The sequence below is a fragment of the Leptonychotes weddellii genome, chromosome 14 (genome assembly GCF_054177405.1).
Source record: "Leptonychotes weddellii isolate Sample4059 chromosome 14, ASM5417740v2, whole genome shotgun sequence".
Classification (NCBI taxonomy): Eukaryota; Metazoa; Chordata; class Mammalia; order Carnivora; family Phocidae; genus Leptonychotes; species Leptonychotes weddellii.
The window spans coordinates 75,140,005-75,158,182 of record NC_138382.1 but is presented as its reverse complement, the minus strand read 5'-3'; the positions used below and the strand labels follow the sequence as shown (position 1 = coordinate 75,158,182).

The window sequence follows — 18,178 nt, the reverse complement described above, 5'->3', positions numbered from 1 at the left end:
CTGCTCCTTTAAGAGACATTCCTTCCCGTTTCTCCCTGTTACTGTGATTACACAAAACAAACACAGCCACAACGAGAGAAGGAAAAGAGGTGGTCCTGCTCTGGGCAGTCAGAGGAGCCAGATGTTCAAGGAAATCCTACTGGACAACACTTTCTGAGCTTAACCATACATTTCTATCCATCCATCAGACAACACCAAATATGCTTCAATCAAGAAAAGCACTTTCCACCACGGTTCCAGAGCCATTGACTCTGACAAGGCCATTCAGCCTCCAGATGACAGAGCCCTTTTGGGAAGAAGACGGCCGGGCCTCTAGAGCTGCTGGTTCCTGGTCACTTTCAGAATCCGGGGTCAAGGTCTGGGGCAACATTCAGGGCCAGGAACCCTGCGGCAGGCTCCATATACTAAACTGGATTTTGACACTGCTTTCTAAAATAACCTAATTTCATCCATTTTTGTCCCCCAAAGACACCACGATAAGTTTCCTTTCCCTTCTAAGTCCCTGTATCCTCCCTCAGCCCCTGCTCGTTTCCTGCGGCCCCATTCCCGAGCCGTGACTGGCCCCAGCCTCGCGCCGCCGCCCTCCCTCCCTGTCCACCGACACTCCCCACCCTGCTGCCACGCACTTGGGGGCACAACTGCTTATGTCTTGAGAGTTCCCAATTAAAAAAAAGAAAGAAATATAACTTACAAACAATGTCTTCCTTTTATCCTCCTGTCTACACTCCCTCCCCACCATTCCCACCTGAAGGAGAATTCTAGCTGCCCATAACCAGCCACAGATCCAGTTTCCATAAAAGAGAGTAAAAAATTAGGTTTCCGTGGCACTTTGTTCCCAGCCGCGCGCTCTGCGGTGTCACTGTTGGGAGGCGCTAATTGCCCCTGCTCACCACTAGGACGATTAATAAGTTAGAGGTTCTCTTCGACAGTCCCAGCTCAAGGCTGCTCCATCACGCGGTGCCTTCCCAATCGCCCTGGGGCTCCACCGAGCCGTTGGTCACCTTCTTGACTTTCTTCATGTTCTCCATCACCCCTGATGTCGTCACTCTGAATGAGGGGGGAGAACAAATAAACCAGTGGGAAAATCTCAGTCTTTAAGTAAAAGGCCATCTCACCACGGGCACAGCAGAGTGGCTACGTGTGTGGGCTCTGGAATCAGACAGACCTGGGTTCCAGTCGCGAACCCGCTCCTTGCTAGCTGTGTCACCTCCGCCGAGTCATCCGACCTCCCTGTCCTAAGTGTAATAAATGGTTCCCGATTCCCAGAACTGTCATCAGGGGAAAATGAGATTCTCCAAAGCACCTAATCAATACATACCAGCTGTTATTATTACAATCAACACTGAGCCGTTCCCCTCTTTCTGTCATGGTCTCCACAGATTCTTATGTTGCGCGTCTACGTGATTATGATTACAAGACCACCATCTGTGTCCTAACTAACCTTCTGAAAAGAAAGCTCATCAGGTGTAGTCGTTCTTCATAACCAGCCACAATGGATCATTTCTGAGTCATGGGACAGAACCACAGGTTCTGAGGAAGCTTCTGGCCCAAAGATTCCTTGACCATCAGAAACAGAGAACGGCTGCCCTTGACGAGCCCGGGGCCTGGTCTCTGCACGGCTGTCAAGGAGCCCGTGGTCCCGCCTCTGCGCTGCAGCCTGGGACAGGGGCCTTGTCCCTGTTGGTGCCCGGTCCTGAGGGGTGCCACGGAGCCCTACATTGAAAGCGTAGATCAAAAGGGAAGGACCCCGGCTTCAGAGAACGTGTGGAGCTGAGCAGAGCGGCCCTTTCCAGACAGTGAGTCACAACATCTCTCGAGAAGGTGGGGTCTATGAGAACACAACCTCTTGCCCCACTAAATGTGAGCTGGACAAGATCTACAAAGGATCCGGGTTGCTTTGCAGCGGAAGACACCAGGCAGAGAGACTGAGCTCCGCCTGGCAGGCAGGGCTCAGAGGAGTCGCAGGGCAGTGAAACGACTGTGGGTGGGTCTGTACTGCAGACACATGTCATGACACATTCGTCCAAACCCACAGAATGCACACCACCAAGAGCGAACCCGGAGGTAAATTACAGACTCGGGGTGATAATGACGTGTCAGTGTAGGTTCAGCGACTGTAACAAATGTACCTACCGCTCTGGAGGGGGATGCTGGTAACGCAGGAGGCTATGTAGGTGGGGGCAAGGGGCACATGGGAAATCTCTGTTCTTTCTGTTCAATTTGCTGTGAACCTAAAACTGTTCTAAAAAATAGAATTAAAAACAAGTAAACAAACACACCTACCAGCATCTCCCTAAGTACTCTAGAAAAAGAGGCACCTATGTGCCCCATCATGGACCTACAGGCATCTCCTGAGCAGTAAAATAAATTCAGTCAACTCTGTAGATCTCTCCGAGGACCCTCCCTATCCCCCCATCAGCTACCAAGTCCTTTCACCTACAAATGGTAATTCAGTGGCCCTATACGGGACACACCTAGAGTCTGTCCAGCTGGACCTAAAGGCAAATAAATGATTTTATGGGGTAAGGAAAGAATTTCCCCCTTTATTTCTCCTTTCATTCCTGCCACCATGTTGCTGCTGTGACCAGGCCTCAAAGCCAGCCAGTCCTCCCCAGAGTTGGGACTTTTCTCAGACAAGAGTCCTTCAGACTCTTGGGCTGGCTGTACTTCTGGCAAAGTCAGGACAAGGTGGGCTGACAAGATGTGGCTCTTAGGGGAACTGGGGGGTTCCCGCAGATGCTGTGAGTATAAACATGGTCCCCGGACAAAGGAAACCGCTTCACTTTGCCATGGGACCCAGCATCACTTCCTGTCCACTGGGGCGGCCAGGGCCTGAGCCCTCCAGGAAGGGTGCACCTCTCCCAGGCGACAGGCACGCCCACAGGTCTTGTCCTCGCGGGACTATCTCCGGACTGGGATACGCAGGTGGAGCAGCCGTAGGCCCAAGAGAACCGGAAGCCTTTCTTGCTCCAGCACAGCTTCTCCAAATGCATGAGATCAGAGAAGAAATGCACCCTCAAGTCTCACAGAGTCGCTCACAGCAACAGCAGCTGCTGTGTGGAAGCCCTTGCTGGAAAGGACAAGGGCTTCCACACAGCTGGGCTGTGAGCACAGCCGGTTCATCGGACCCGAGCGGGGCTCGGGCTGTGGCTTGGGAGACACACCTGCCGTGTGTCTCTCCCCAGCCAAACACTGCTCTCCAGCTGGCAGACCAACTGAGAAAACGAGGCTCGCTCTGTCATGCCAGCCTGGGGCTGGGACAGAGAGGGACAGGAATCAGGGCTCTTTGGACGCCCCAGCCCAGCAGAAAATGGTCTTCCAGAACGACACACGACAGACAGGAGAGCTCTGAGCAGGGGGGACCAGGGCTCGGGGTGGGGAGAAACACCTCTGCCTGGGATGGGGGGCAGCTTCGAAGCCTGTACCAAAAGAGGAGGAGCAGAGTCAAGATGGAGGGGCGGGAGGAGGGCAAGGGAGTTTCTGAACAAAAGAAATGTAACGGGCAAAGGGCATGGAAGAAACAAAAGAAAGCTCCCTGCACGGTCAGAGAGTGAGAAGCAGCTGTTGGCTAAGGTAAGTGGCAGGAAGGTCAAGGGCGGGCAGGGCAGGGCCGTGGAGGGCCTTATCTGCCTTGGCACAGCAGCTGGACTTGATTCTTACACCAGGGTTCTCAGTCCTGGCTCAAGCAGGATGCCCTGGGGAGTTAAAAAAGGACAGAGGTACCTGAGCCTCGACGTTCAGAATCAAGTGTCCAGGGGAGGGGCCAGGGACTCTCCTTGGAAAACACTCTACAAGTGATTCTGGTAGCCAGGAGAATGGGCAGGGAGGGAGGAAGACTGGGGGCGAGGACATCAGCCGCAGGAAGGCAGGGCACTGGGGTAAAGGGGGAGAGGGAGAGGAGACACGACATTAGGTTCCCAAGAAGTGGCCGCTCACTCCACGTGGGCTGAGAAGAGGGAGGTGTTTAGGCCAACCACCACATGCTGCTGATGGCGAGCGGGCGGACAGCGGTGCCATCAAGGCCCGTAGGGAATGCAGGGGACGCAAGCTTGGGTACCGGTGGGCAGGTGGCTAGAGGGACCCGAAGCTCAGAAGAAGCAAGTGGCTGGAGCAGGGGGCTGGGGGGAGAGGGGGGCTGTCAATGAGGAGACGGCAGCCTGTCCAGGGCAGACGCTGTCCCACCTCCAGTGCCTGCTCAGGGGAGCACTTGAGGGCCAGCAGCCCCTGAGCAGCTCTCAGGTGACGGCAGCAGTCCCCAGCCAAGTGGCTGTGCTCCCTGGGGGCTCAGGAGAGAGTGTGCAGGACAGAGACAGAAGGAGCAGGGAAGTGTAACAGAGCTGGAGGGAGCAGATGGACCCAGCGCTGCCTCCCACTTCCCTTCTCCATCTAAAAGGTGACCCCTCCTTTCCTTGCAGAACCCCGACGAGCTGTGCTTGCAACCAAACGGGCCTACTGAACACAGGCACGATAAGAAGGGGAGCTTCGGGCACCCACCGCTCTTCCTGCTGCACCACGCTGTGATCTTGGGCCTAAGCGGCCCCTGGACACCTCTGTTTCTGTAACCAAACCAAACCGTAAAGTACAATCCAATTGTAAAGTGTTTTCTGGACTTGAGATCTGGAGAGGCCTGGCTGAGAAATAATTCTATTAGTCTCTAATCCCCGTCTCCACTTCTGTTGCCCATCCACTTGAGCGAAGGCAGTTTAGTAGAAAAAGGTTCCCGGCATCCCTGAGGCCAGCATTCTGGATTGGGAACCCCAGAGAGGCAACTTCCCGGCCCTGGAACCCACACCAAATATTTCTTCCCTTTCTGACATCTCAAAACAGCAGAAAAAAAGAGTTCAGGTCGTCAAGGATATGCATGGCACAGGAGGCGGCCACCAAGTCTGATCACTGAAACTGCATCCAATACTTTTTAACTTGCTGAATTTTTTGATAAATTCTCTTAACCAAATTGGTAAGCCTTTGCAAGCTTTAGCCCAAAGAGAGTTGTATACAGAAATAAAAGAAGAAAAAGACAGACAGTCAGGTACTTCTGACTGCACCCTCACTCTGTAGGCTCCGCGGGAGAACCCAGGTGGGGCCTGGGGGGGGGGGGGGTGGCCGGCGTGCAGGCCTGGGCCAGAGGAAGAGTGGGAGCACTCTACCCCCAGGAGGAGCCCGGCCTGTCCTGGGCTCAACTGGCAAGACTTGCCTCCCAAATGCACTGCACTTCAGAGAAAGGAAGTGAAAATAGGTAGAAGAGAAACTACCCAGAATCTCAGTCAATAAGGTGAGTGGCCCAGTTCAGTGTTCGTGGGCCACTGATGGGTAAGACTCATTAGGAAGAGGATTTGTTTTGGGGTGTGTGAAGCCTAAGGAATATTCCTTCCCACAAAGAGGAAGTAATATTTGTTCTGTGGTGAGGATCAGATCAAGCTCCTTTCTACAGGAAACACCCTTCAATGTGGATGACAGAGAGCTCATGACCTTCTAGAAAACACAAACAATGGCTCTGCTTGCCTCTGGCTTGAGTTATTTCTAGAAGATTTAAGAGGTGCCATCCAGGAACAGCACCTCCATGCAGAGAAGGAGGGGACAGCCTTGGGCGCAGTGGCATCCCCGAGAAGCTGCCATCAGCCCTCACGCTCACCTGCAGGTGAACACGGATGGCAGGCTGAGGGCTGGAGCTTCCACCTTGGCCTGTTCTGCTCGGACACATCTTATTAATCCATAGGACTTCCTCAACAGCAGAACTTTCTCTCAGCCAGAGAGAAGCCCCAAACAATTTCCCTGCTGACTTAAAGGCCCTTGGCCTCAGTCGGCAACCCAACTTCTTTTTCACAGGCTAAGCGGGACCAGCGCTCCTCGGAAACAGCACCACCCTAAACAAAGCCTTCACCTGCGATTTGACTCTCTCGCTGGGGCATACTCAGCTTTTCTGCCACTGAGGAGCAGCTCCCTCACTATCACAGGATGGCGCACACTGAGTCACAGAAAACACGGTGTCATCACAGCTCCTCCCTTGTAACAGGAGCGTAAGCGGAGACAACCAATGGCTAACCCTCACCCCTCCGATCTCTCCCCCAGGCTGCCAGAATGAAGGACACACTCCCTCCAGTCTCCACGTGACTTGTGGTCTGTCCGTCCACTTCCCCCACTTCCCTGCCTTGAGCTGAGCACACGCAGACCCTCCTGCTAAAATACTTACCACATATTACCAGCGAGAAACGAAAAACCAAAACAAAAATTTTTTAAAATTTTGCCATGAGACAAAAATACCTTCACAGCGCCTCCGTGCTTCTGATAAACGGCTGATGGAAAGGATGTGGAGACTCCTATATTGCTGGTGAGAACTTCGAATGACCCAGGCAGCCAGCTTCCAGCTGCGCACCCCAGAGAAGCCCTGCTGTGGGGGGATGGGTAAGCACACCTCTCCCCACTGACTCTCATTTCAGACCCTTCAACCAAGTTACTGGCTCAGATTCTGCTCCTTCTAGAAAAGGCACACCTGACGGCCCTACTCCTTCCCCTCTGCTATCTGTAAAAAGGTATTTCTTGTTTGGGGGCCATCGGTGGGAGCTGCCTTCCATTTATTGTTCCAAAGAGCTGTCCTATGCTGTCCAACAGCCCAGCAGGGCCCAGGAGGCTCAGCCTTTGAATCAGGACAAGTCAAAAAGCCACCCGCCTCGCTGGAGGCAGCACACCTCAAACTGAGCCTTAGGCTAATCATCAAACACAACCACTGACCTGGCCCATCACAGTTCATCAGTAAACAAGCCAATACTCTCAGTCACTATTCCTTTTCTAGATAATGAGTGCCCTTTCCCAGAAAACAGGACCCGAAAGTCACTTGCCCTGTGACTCAGAAAAGCCCGCTTGAATGCTCGCATAGAGGTCAAGTCACTGCGCTAGCTGTGAAAAGCCATTTCGTTACCTGGTGACAGAGGAGTCTGTGGACAATTAGCAGACCCACAGACGACTCAGACGATCACATTTTCAGACACCAGCTCCTGGTGGCAGGGGCCGAACAGGAAGTGGGGCTGCCCATCCCCAGTAGTGCTGAACGGGCCAAGCCAATGCCCAAGTTCCCACCACTGGCTTACTGGAAGCAGGCTCCAACGATGCTCAGTGATGCTTAATCGGATGGCCAGTTCCATTCCCCTGCAAAGACTGAGCGGTGCCTGGCAGATACTGTCCTTCAAACTGAGTAAGACAGCCTGAAGCTTAAGTGTCCATTTCCTTCTACTAAATATAGACGTACTACCTCTGGAACAACAAAATGCAGAGAGAAGCTGCTCCGATTCACACCGTGCTGCTCAGTTGGGGCCAGGGGCAAAGGAAGAGGGGCAAGAAAGGAGATTTCTTACACTGATTCCATTTCCAGGTCATCCTCCTGAGAAAGTTGTAGGTAGGGGTTATCTGAAGCCGGACGGAATTTACAGCCCGTTAGAACAAAGAATACCAGTGTGGCCATTTCATCCAGGAGCTGCAAATTAAAACCCACCCCAAATAAAGGGATTAGCAATGCTGTTCTTCAGAAAGCAGTGAACTAAACAAACTGGCACAGCTCCCCCCATCACTGACCACTCTCTCAGGCCAGGGCGGTGCTAGGGCAGGGTCTCCTCACGAGGTGTGCCAGAGCCTCAGCCAGGAGCATTCTGCCCGCAGATGACAGCTAAGACCCCGTGCTTTAACCAGTCTTCACTGGAATCTTTTAAGAGCTCCTTTTACCCCCAAGTTTCCCACAGTGCCCTTAGCACCAAGCAGGTGCCTCAAGGAAGCCTCCTCTCACCGTCCCCTACACGCAGAACTGATACAAGCGCTGGGTGCCAACTACACATTTGGGTGAGAACGAGAAAGAGAAAAGGCTCTAAATCATCTGCTGGCTTCCCCGAGGAGTTAACTAGCCCTAGTATATGGCACAGACACCATATTGTTGAAATACTCATGTGCTCTGGCTTCTGAGCTTTTCTAAGCCCTGTAACTGAAGGAGAGACCACGTCTCATTGCATTTTAATTATCCAGGGCGAAGCTCACACTCTATGCCTGAGGCTTTTCTCTTCAAAGTCTTGTAAAATTGAAAACTAAAATCAATAATGCAATTACTTCCAGATTTTTCATGTAATCCAGCAGCTTTCTTGGACAAACAGATCATCTTAACTGTGGACCAGAAGCAACAGAAGTGGCCGCTTGCCTGACCCCTCTGGAGCAACCTTACGTTATAACCCGAGACTTGTCCTCAGCCAGAGACTCCCCCCACCCCCCCAGCAGCGCACCTGGTAGAGCCACTTCCACTGGAACGGAACGGCAAGTTTGAGGAGAAACGCAATGATCCTGGTGAAGTATATGTAACACACGATCTACCGGGGGGGGGGGGGAGAGAAAGAAGAAATAAAATCAACATGGAAACGACAGCACCGTTTTCTTCCAACATCTTGCCGTCACAAAAGAACAACAAATCAGAAGACAGCATTACCCGAAGAAAATCATTTGACACTCAGGGTGTTAATTAATAAACATGGCAGAGATGGCTTCTCTGCCAGTCCCACTTAAAAGGACTCGTTCCTTGGGCGCCTGGGTGCTCAGTTGGTTGAGCGACTGCCTTCAGCTCGGGTCATGATCCTGGAGTCCCGGGATCGAGTCCCGCATCGGGCTCCCTGCTTAGCGGGGAGTCTGCTTCTCCCTCTGACCCTCCTCCCTCTCATGCTCTCTGTCTCTCATTCTCTCTCTCACAAATAAATAAAATCTTAAAAAAAAAAAAAAAAGGACTCGTTCCTCATCTCTAGGTGACCACCCAACGTGGGGAGGACAAAACATTGGGCGTGGCTGCTCTGAACTCTCGAGTCACCCCTTCCTCACCTTTTCCACATACATAACCCCACTGGCTTCAATCCCCAAAGGACGGTGTATTTTATTCCCAGGCTTTGAGGAATGTTTTCGAGTAGTAATAGCAAAACGAAGCCCACAGGGTCCACACTGCTTTAGCCTCTTCGACAGAGGCACTGAGCCTCTGAGGCCCACACCCAGAGGACGTACCAGTAACACTGAGTACTCTAGCGAGGGAGGATGTGGCAAGGATTCCCAGTGCCGGCCACTGGAGCATGGACTGCTCACTGGGACCACGCCCAGGGTGGCTGGGCTTGCAGGGAAGGAATTGTCCAGCCCACAGATAGAAGACTCAGAAACTTTCTTTTAGGAACCAGGAGGCAAACTCTTGAAGAGCTTACACCTTATATATTCCAAGAAATCATTACCCTAATAATTCAGAGCAGGTCCTGCCTTTGGTGTATGCTCAAAAGGACTTTTCACGGCCAGCAGTCCTGATTTTAGGTGTGATCCCGTTTTTGCAAATGAATAAAACAAGAAAGCCAAGGGGCGGCTCCATCTGGCATATGCCTGGAAGAGCACCCAGAGAAATAACCACCAAACTGTTAACAGGAATTACCTGGGGGAGGGGGAGGAAGGAAGGGGGAGAACATGAGGGTCATAAAGGGCTTTTGCTTTGTCTCTATAATCCTTGCATTATAAGAAAACATCAAGCATGTATTACTTTTCCAAGTATTTAAAGCCACATTTAAAACTAACATTTAACGTGTGACTCAGCTGTTTAATTCCCCCTATCAAAAGACATAATTTGGTTTGATAAAATGAAATCTGCACAGCTCCAGATACCACATCTTGTACTTTTCGCCAATTCTTCGGAAGTTTATTTGCTCTACTCCTTGAACTGATCTTATTTACAGATTTAGGGTTTTTGGGTTTTTTTTTTAACTCACCAAGACGTAATAGTGTCTGAAAAGTTTCAGCTTTGCTAAGTTAATAGCAGCTAGGGAGAAGAAAGAACAAAATGAGAGGCACATTAACTTCTTTTCTCATTTTTAAAAGCAAGTGACATTCAAGCGCCCTCTGTCAAGAGGCCAAGTCTAATGCAGATGAGTACTGCCCAGGGGCACATCTATATTTCTGGAACCGCATCAGCTTGGCAGGATTTCCCCCAGTCATCAGGAAGAATCAGGGAGTTATGGGAGCTGGGGTTCCCAGCTCCAGTGGTATGTTTGTGTGCATCTCCCCATTCTGGGCTCAGGAGCTTTAAACTTGCCATACCGACACCACAGAAATCCGCAGGCACTACAGATCAAGATGCCCCAGCCCCCCAAAGCCACTGGTAAACATTCCAGCTCTGCCACTGTGGCTGACAGAGCTGCACTCCCCACTAGGACCAGTCTCAGGTGGGGCCCTGAGCCTCCCACTAGCTGAGGGTCTAAGTTCAATTAACCTGCGAGTGTATCTTGCCCGTTTCACTTGTAACAAGCCCTCTGAATACAACGCTGCTGGCTGCGTCCTACCTTTGGATCGCTCAAGGTCAGGGAGCCAGGACAGCTAACTTCCTGCCACCGCCTATGGCCATGAAATATTGATGACCACAGAGGGTAGCCTGGCTCCCTCCCCGATTAGCAAGCCTTTCATTCATCATAAACCTTCCTGCAGGAGGCAAATTAATTTGGCTTAATAGCATTCAATTACTGGTTCCATTTAAGAATGGCGCCGTGGGTGGAGAAGATTTCTCTTCCTCTCTCCTCTCCTCTGGCTCATGATTAGCGGGGGGCAGTGAGGCTTAGGGTTCCAAAAGAAATCCCTGGAATCCTAAATTAATCTTCAGCGTGATGATCAACTAACAGTATCTACAAGAATCTCCTCGGAGAAACCGAACGCCTGCCTCCATGAGGAGAGGAGCAGAAAATCTTTACAGCAAATCTAACCCTCAAAATTGAGAGGCTATAACACCCAGGTGTCGAGCTGGAATGGACTCACGCATGCAATGTTCAAAGAAGCTAAATGAAAGCAGGCAGATCAGGAAAAGCTTTCTTATCTGGCAACCTCTCTGGTAGTCTTGTTATTTTTCAAATTAAATCTCTCTGTTCTCTTCCAGCTTGCCATTCACTCTGTCTCTGGGCCCGGCTCCAGGATGCAGGCGAGCCGAGATGGGGCAGCTGTGGCCTTTGCCCCAGGCGCTGCTGTAAGGGCAGAGATGCGCTACACGCCCAGTAAGGGGGGCAGAGAGTACCCAGGGAGTGATGCGAGCAGATGCTCCTGCCCGTCTGGGGGACTGAAGCAGCTCCACTGAGGACCAAGCGTTACACCTGAGAATTCTGTGTCGAACAGCTAAGCCACCACGGGTTTAAGGCTTCACACATCTGTATGAACCAGGGTTCCTTTCGTGTGTCTTTCTGCATGGGCATTTGCTGCTCACGTGGTCAAGGAAATGCACACCCCGCCCCCAACAAGCAAAAGAGTTCTTGCACACGAACACTCAGTTCTCTTCTTTGTGAACAACCAAGGGAGAACATTAACACTCAGACCCTTTAGATAATAAAAATGCTTGAAAAGTCTCTTCTGAATCTCGTTTGCTGAAATAAATCCTACACATGCAACTCCTGCCCTTGCTTCACCAAGCACCATCGGCCGGCCAGAGAGAAGTATGAAGGGTTTAGTCCTGGAGGTCAAGGCGCCAGACGGGTTACAGCTGCTGTGGCCCTGTCCAGAGAAGGGCTCCCAACTTAGAGTGGGGGCACAGGGGTGAGAGGGAGGGTTCCCGAAGGAGCTGGTGTCTCAGCAGAGGCCTGACCGGGGCTCGGGAAGGAGCAAGAGCGGAGAGGCCAAGGGACGGTGCTCGGGAAGAACAGATGCGAGGGCTCGGGGGTGAGAGGCCCCTGCGTGGGGAAGAGGAAGCTGGCTGCTGGACTGGCCTGGCCAGGGAACCGGCTGGGCCGCGGGGGAAGCCGAAAACAGAGCTGATGCAGAAGACCACCAACTGTCCTCCTTGTTGGTGCTGAGGGCGCCAGGGAGCCTCTGCAGGGTCTGAAGCAGGGAGTGCCTTGATCACATCTACATTTGAGAACAATCTCTCTGGAGAAAGGATGGAAAGAACCAAGAATAAGAGCCCAACTGAAGTCAAAAGGCTCGAGTTTGCAGAGGTCCCTCGGAAAGGAGGTGAGGCACGTCTTTTTTTTTTTTTTTTAAGATTTTATTTATTTATTTGACAAAGAGAGACACAGCGAGAGAGGGAACACAAGCAGGGGGAGTGGGAGAGGGAGAAGCAGGCTTCCCGCCGAGCAGGGAGCCCGATGCGGGGCTCGATCCCAGGACCCTGGGATCATGACCTGAGTCGAAGGCAGACGCTTAACGACTGAGCCACCCAGGCGCCCCGAGGCACATTTTGCTCAGTGCAGATCCCGCCTCAGAGGCTGGCTGAGGGAGATGGACAGACAAGGTAAGTCTGATGGCCCCCTCCCTCCCCGCCAGAGCGAAGAATTTGGGGCTGATGGGGAGGGAAGCACAGGGGTGAAGGCGTTGCAGGGCAAAGACCGAGTGTGAGGGGAAGAGTGGGGAAGGCGCCACATCTAACGTCTCCCAGGAGTCAGGTGCCACCCTGTGACACCCTCCAGGCCGCTGTAAGACACCCTGAGCTGAGGCAGGCCACGGAGTGCCTCAAAGGCGAGCCCGTGCGCCCAGGCCCCAGCACTGAGGCTGCGCCATCTCAGCACGCGGGCCAGGATGGACAGACAGACCTGGGGACAGGCAGCGCGGCCTCTAAGAGATGCAGTCACAGTATGTGAAGCTCAGGGTTGTTGGCAAAACCCACCAGTCATGACAGACGTCACTTCTAGTCACACTCGAGACATTTGCTTACGAGAGCGCTGCTCCCGGGGCCAGCCCCCCACCTGGGTGCTCCAGTCACAGCCGAGGCAGCGAAGGCAGGGAGGAAGCTGACTTACTGAACTGAGAAACACAAGTAGGTAGCAGTGTAGGCCCTGCACATTTGAACATCTTGGGTTCAAATTCCAACTCTGCTGCTTCCTGGCTGTGTGAGCTCAGATAAGCTGCCTAACCTCTCTGAGCCTCAGTTTCTTCATCTGTGAAACAAGGGTTGTTGGCAGAGGTAATGAGACAGTACGTGGAAAGCAAGCAGCACCCAGTAAGCACTGGACGAGTGTCTCCTGTTACAGTATTAGGATTATATAGTATCGACCAAACACCAACTAGGCCATAGACTGTTGCAGCAGCTGCCACATGTGGCCGGAATCCAGGCTCCAGTGAGTTCGACTGGCCCAAGTGGGGACGTGGGGGCTGCCAGCACGCCCCGGGCTGCCATCTGCACACGATGCGTCAGCCTGCTGAGCAGGCAGGACCCAGCCCCAGAGGGGGAACCTCACCAGCATTATGCAAGGAGCAGAGAGCAAGGCAGCAAGTCGCAGCCTGGAATCCCAAGCCTCCTTCTGCTTTTTTCCAAAAAAGCTGTCCCTGGAGTTGAGAATGCGGCTGAGCTTGCTGCTCACTGGCTCACGGCAGGCCGGGCTCCCACGGGAGCAGAGGCTCCTCGAGTCTGGGCTGGCTATTTCTGACCCCACCACCACAAACAGCAAATATGGTAAAAGAGTGAGTCTGGTGGGAGGAAAATGCCTCGGACAGGAGCCCAGAGCCCCACGTTCCAGTCCCTGCGCTGTCATGGCTCCATGTACCTGGGCCTGGCCCGTACCTCCCTTCTCAGGCATGGGTCTGCCTGTGGTCAGGATGTTTTTATGGCAATGGTTCTCCCCGGGGTGAGCACCAGAATCACCCCGAGAGCTTCTCCTAGTACACATGCCCAGCTGCCCCTATTATAGAATTGGACTTGGCCAGAAGGACTTTGAAGAACCTCCCAGGGAACGAGGAAGGAGAGAAGCAGGGGACCCGGAGGTTGTGCACCTGCTCTAGGACCTCCTGCAAGGCCCACCTCCTGCTATGGGCTCCCCCAGCCCCAGATATGGCCAGGACTCTGGATTTTGGCAACTACTTTTTACTGATGAGAACAGAACAAGTGCCCACAGAGGCAGGAAGTGCCCAGCTGTTTCAAATAATTACCAAGGCAGGGACGCCTGGGTGGCTCCTTCGGTTAAATGTCTGCCTTCGGCTCAGGTCATGATCCTAGGGTGGGTCCTGGGATCAAGACCCATATCGGGGCTCCCTGCTCGGCTGGGAGCCTGCTTTCCCCTCTGCCTGCTCTGTCTGCCACTCCCCCTACTGTGCTCTCTCTCTCTAACAAATAAATAAAACCTTTAAAACAAATAAACAATTACCAAGGCAGCAATCTCTGTGGCCAGTAGCAAGAGCAAAGGTGCCCCATCTAGAGGAGGTGCTGCCCCTTCCCTAGACTTTCACCTTTCCTCCGTACCCCCAAGAGGAACGAAGAGGCTGGAAAGAAGACAGATGGTCCCCTTCCTCCCCAGCGGACTTGCCTAGATGGGCTTGAACCACGACACTTGTCGTCAGCTGAGTGAGGAACCATGTGCCAGGCACCTTCTCATGCTTCATCTGGGGTAAAACCTCACAACAGCCTCCGTGAAGGAACAACCACTGTAACCAATACCTCACAGAGGAAGGACTCAGGCCTGGAGAAGTTTTAGCAAATTACCAACGTCACACAGCTTGTAAGTAGAGAAACCAGTACTTAACACCCAAGTCCGCCTCTCTCTAAAGACCACGCTCTCAATGCCCACACTTTGCACTCAGAGAAAGGCAATTCATAGCTTTGTAATCCCCTGGCAGCCCAGGGCTCAAAATGCCGGGCAGTGCCCAGGAGCTGCCAGCAATCCATCTTGAAGAGTTAATACTGGGTGATTTATGAGACACACAGAAGCAAAGGCCCATGACAGTCTCTTAAAGGGTGAAAAATTTCCAAAACAATCCTTCTCTGGGTATAAAGAAAGCCTTGAGGCTTAAAACCGTCCCCAGCTACCCCAAATCCTTTTCTCCTGCTTCTTCCCTACCGTGCTTCAAAGGGAATTTTGAGTCGAACACCACAATTACAGAAATAAGGATGCTAACAAGGCCTGGCTGGCGTCAGTGTTGCTTGGACTCACTCTGAAGCTCAGCGGTTCCACAGTCTGCTTAAGCTCTGAGTTCAGTCTCCCTCTGCTGAGGTGGGGGGGGGGGGAGGGTGGCACACAGCAGCTGCCCCCACTTTCGTGGTCGAGCACAGGCCCGGAAGCCAGGCCACACGTTGACCTGGGACCACACTGGCCTGGAAGTGTCCGTTTTGGGGAGAGACCAGCTCACCAGGTGACCTCTGGCCTCCACTAAGAGGAGATGTCACTAACCCATCTCACGAGGACAGTATCAGGAGCAAGTATGGGAACGGCTGTGATAAGACAAGAACTCTGTACAGAAGGAAACTCGGATTTTCAAACTGTCGAAGGTCATGTGAAAAGTGGTCCAAAATACATTTCCAGGGGCACCTGGGTGGCTCAGTCAGTTAAGTATCTGCCTTCGGCTCAGATCACAATCCCAGGGTCCTGGGATGGAGCCCCGCATCGGGCTCCCTGCTCAATGGGGAGTTTGTCTCTCTGCCCCTTCCCCTGGTCGTGAACTTGCGTTCTCTCAAATAAATAAATAAAATCTTAGAAAAAATACATTTCCAATACACATTTAGAACAATGATCCAGGAGTGGTCAAAATTCACCAAACTGAACAGGTAAGGGCTAATGCATCTCATTGTAAGCAAATGTGACTGTAAAGGAACAATAAAAAGAAAGAAGCACAAATGGTCCAAGAGACTGGCCGATGACCAGAGCACACACTAGGGAAACTAACTGTAAGATTTCTGCTGTCACATCTGCTGAGTTTCTGTTCTTGCCTCCCTTCTGCTCCAGAAACACCAAAGGCCCTTTGGGGGTGGGAGGTAGGGTCCTAAGGACCCACGCTGATCTGAGTCTGCTCCTGTGTCCGCCAGCCTGCAGCATGCACGACGCTGGGAGCCCCGCTAGTCTGACATCATGGCTGAGGTTGGGCTGAGCCAAGGAGCACGCCGCTCCCCGGCTGTCCGTGGCACAGACTCACAGTTGGCAATGAGCTGGGTGAGGAAGAAGGTCAGATGTCCCATTGCTTGATGACACAGCCTGGTCAACAGCAGACAACACCTTCTCCATAAGAGAACCGGATCTCCCTAAATACTGCGGTAATCAACTGAGAAGAGTTGGTTTCAACTGTAACTCAGGACTCGTAGAAACCAAACGCAAGCCAAGGCCACTAGGCAGAAGAACCCTGTCCAGGACCAGGAAGCGCATACCAACTCAGATCGCAAACCAGGCCTGCTGGGTGGCCAAGGGCCCCCCAAGACAGCAACGTGCCCAATGTTTCTTAGGCCCAATAAAAAAAATGGCAATGTGTCCATGATGTGGCTGCTTCTCAGGCTGGGGATATGCAGAGGCCTCTTTGCTTTTTGGTTATAGATTATATTAATTCAGGATGGTAACAGTGGTTGATTATTTTGAAATGCTGAGCAGAAGCTATGGTTATGTTAACGACCTTAAAAGAAGTTTGGGTGATCTGCTGGGGAAAGTAATGAAAACAGGGTTTGGTGATTAAAAGAAATGAAAGGTCATTGTATTAAGCCAGTCTAATCAAATACTCTTTCTCATTACTTCTTCAAAATAGTCTATTTAGCTGTGGTTTTACCCTTTCTAGGGTCCTGGACTCCTCTGAGATTTGCCGAAAGTCACAAACCCTCTGCCCAGGTAAATGCACGTGTGCACAAAACCTCACCCGGTTTCTGGCGCCTACACAGCCCCCTCCCATAATGCACTCACAGATGCCACGTGGAAAACATGGGAACTAGAGAGCTGGCCTCACTCTGACACGAGGTGGCCCTGAGTACAGGACAGATTGCCACACCGCCCCGCCCCCATGGCAGAGGAGGAGCCTTCTAAGCCCCTGCATCACACTGGCCGGAGAGAAAGCGTTCCTGGTGTGCCAGCTCGCCACCTGTCTGGCGCAGAGGCTGTTGACGGCGCTCTCGTGGCACAGCTTTAGCCTTCAGGGTCAGGAGAGGATCATAGGCATACGCTCTAACTACATACCCGGGGCGAAGAGGAAGGATGAAAATTTTCTGAGTGACCAGATAAAGGGCATCTCATTTTTTCTGCCTCTTCTCTCCTGTTACCTTGAAACAGTGCTCCAGAGGGGGTAATCCGAATGCTCTCTCCAAGGGCAGGGCAGAAAACAGCAAAGAACAATTCCAGAGGAATTCTTTCCTACCCAGGTGGCACCTGGTCCTAGAGTCCTCCCCACGTGCTGGGGAAGGGAAATCACAGCCAAATGTGTGGTTGGGAGGCTCCCCCTTCTCCTGACCTCCTTCTTCACCTTAGGGCTTTTGACCTAGGGCCTCCAGGTCTAACCTAATCATAATAATCCTCACTGCCTACAGCATCAGTGGGCACGGGGCACCTCAGTTTCTACTTGGAAAATGTAAATAAAGATTGGACAAACCTGAAATTATAACCAGAAACTGAGTCAAAGGAGTCAGGGAAGACAGTGCTTATAAACATCAGCCCAGGTGGAAATGTATAACCCAAAGCTCTGCTGGTAAACTGAGGGCAATTCATGTTAAAAGTCATCTTGTTAGTGAAAGAAAAGCACAGATACCCATTAGAATAATAAGTCAGGTAAAATATCAGAGCAAATAATGATGCAAAAGGTATTGCCCCAATCAAATGACAACACAGTCCTGGACACAAAGATGAAGTTCAACAAATGGTTAAAAGCAGTAATTTCTTAAATCTATGTAAGCTTTATAGTTTTCAAAGCACTCAGTAAAGGGTGAAAAGTCAGTGGTCAACATCACTGTTGCAGATATGATTTTTAAAATGGTATCTCTTTAATGTCTACAACAGCCAGGAGTTGGCAAACTTTTTCTGTAGAGGGTTGGAGAGCACCCTTGTGGGCCCGATGATCTCTGCCAAGGACTCAACTCAGCCGCTGAAGCACAAAATCACCCACAGACAATGCATACACAAATGGGCATGGTGCATTCCAATAAAACTTTATTTACAGGGGCGCCTGGGTGGCTCAGTCGGCTGAGCGTCTGCTTTCAGGGGTCCTGGGATCAAGCCCCATTTCGGGTTCGCTGCTCAGCCGGGAGTCTGCTTCTCCCTCTCCCTCTGCTGCCTGCTCCCCTCTCCCGCTCATGAACGCTCTAATAAATAAATAAAATCTTTAAAAAAAACGATTTATAGAAACAGGCAGGAGTAATTTTCTTCCTTTCTCATCAATGGGTTTTTCATTAGGTCTGTTTACATGAACACACCCAAATTAAACATTTTTTTGGCATGAGATGCCCAGAACTAATGGACTCTAAATAGTCACAAGAATCTGGCCAAGT

At 51.8% G+C, this 18,178-nt stretch overlaps 1 protein-coding gene across 1 annotated transcript in view; it reads right to left on the bottom strand.

Moving 5' to 3' along the window:
• Positions 1-7,345: 7,345 nt before the first annotated feature.
• Positions 7,346-18,178, bottom strand: part of GPR107 (G protein-coupled receptor 107) — a 58,524-nt gene continuing 47,691 nt past the window's right edge. Inside the window, exons 13-15 of the mRNA XM_081802659.1 lie at positions 9,759-9,808; positions 8,259-8,342; positions 7,346-7,468 (exon numbers count right to left, since the gene is read on the bottom strand). Coding sequence (XP_081658785.1) covers positions 7,346-7,468; positions 8,259-8,342; positions 9,759-9,808 — 257 coding nt within the window. The remainder of the gene's footprint in view (positions 7,469-8,258; positions 8,343-9,758; positions 9,809-18,178) is intronic.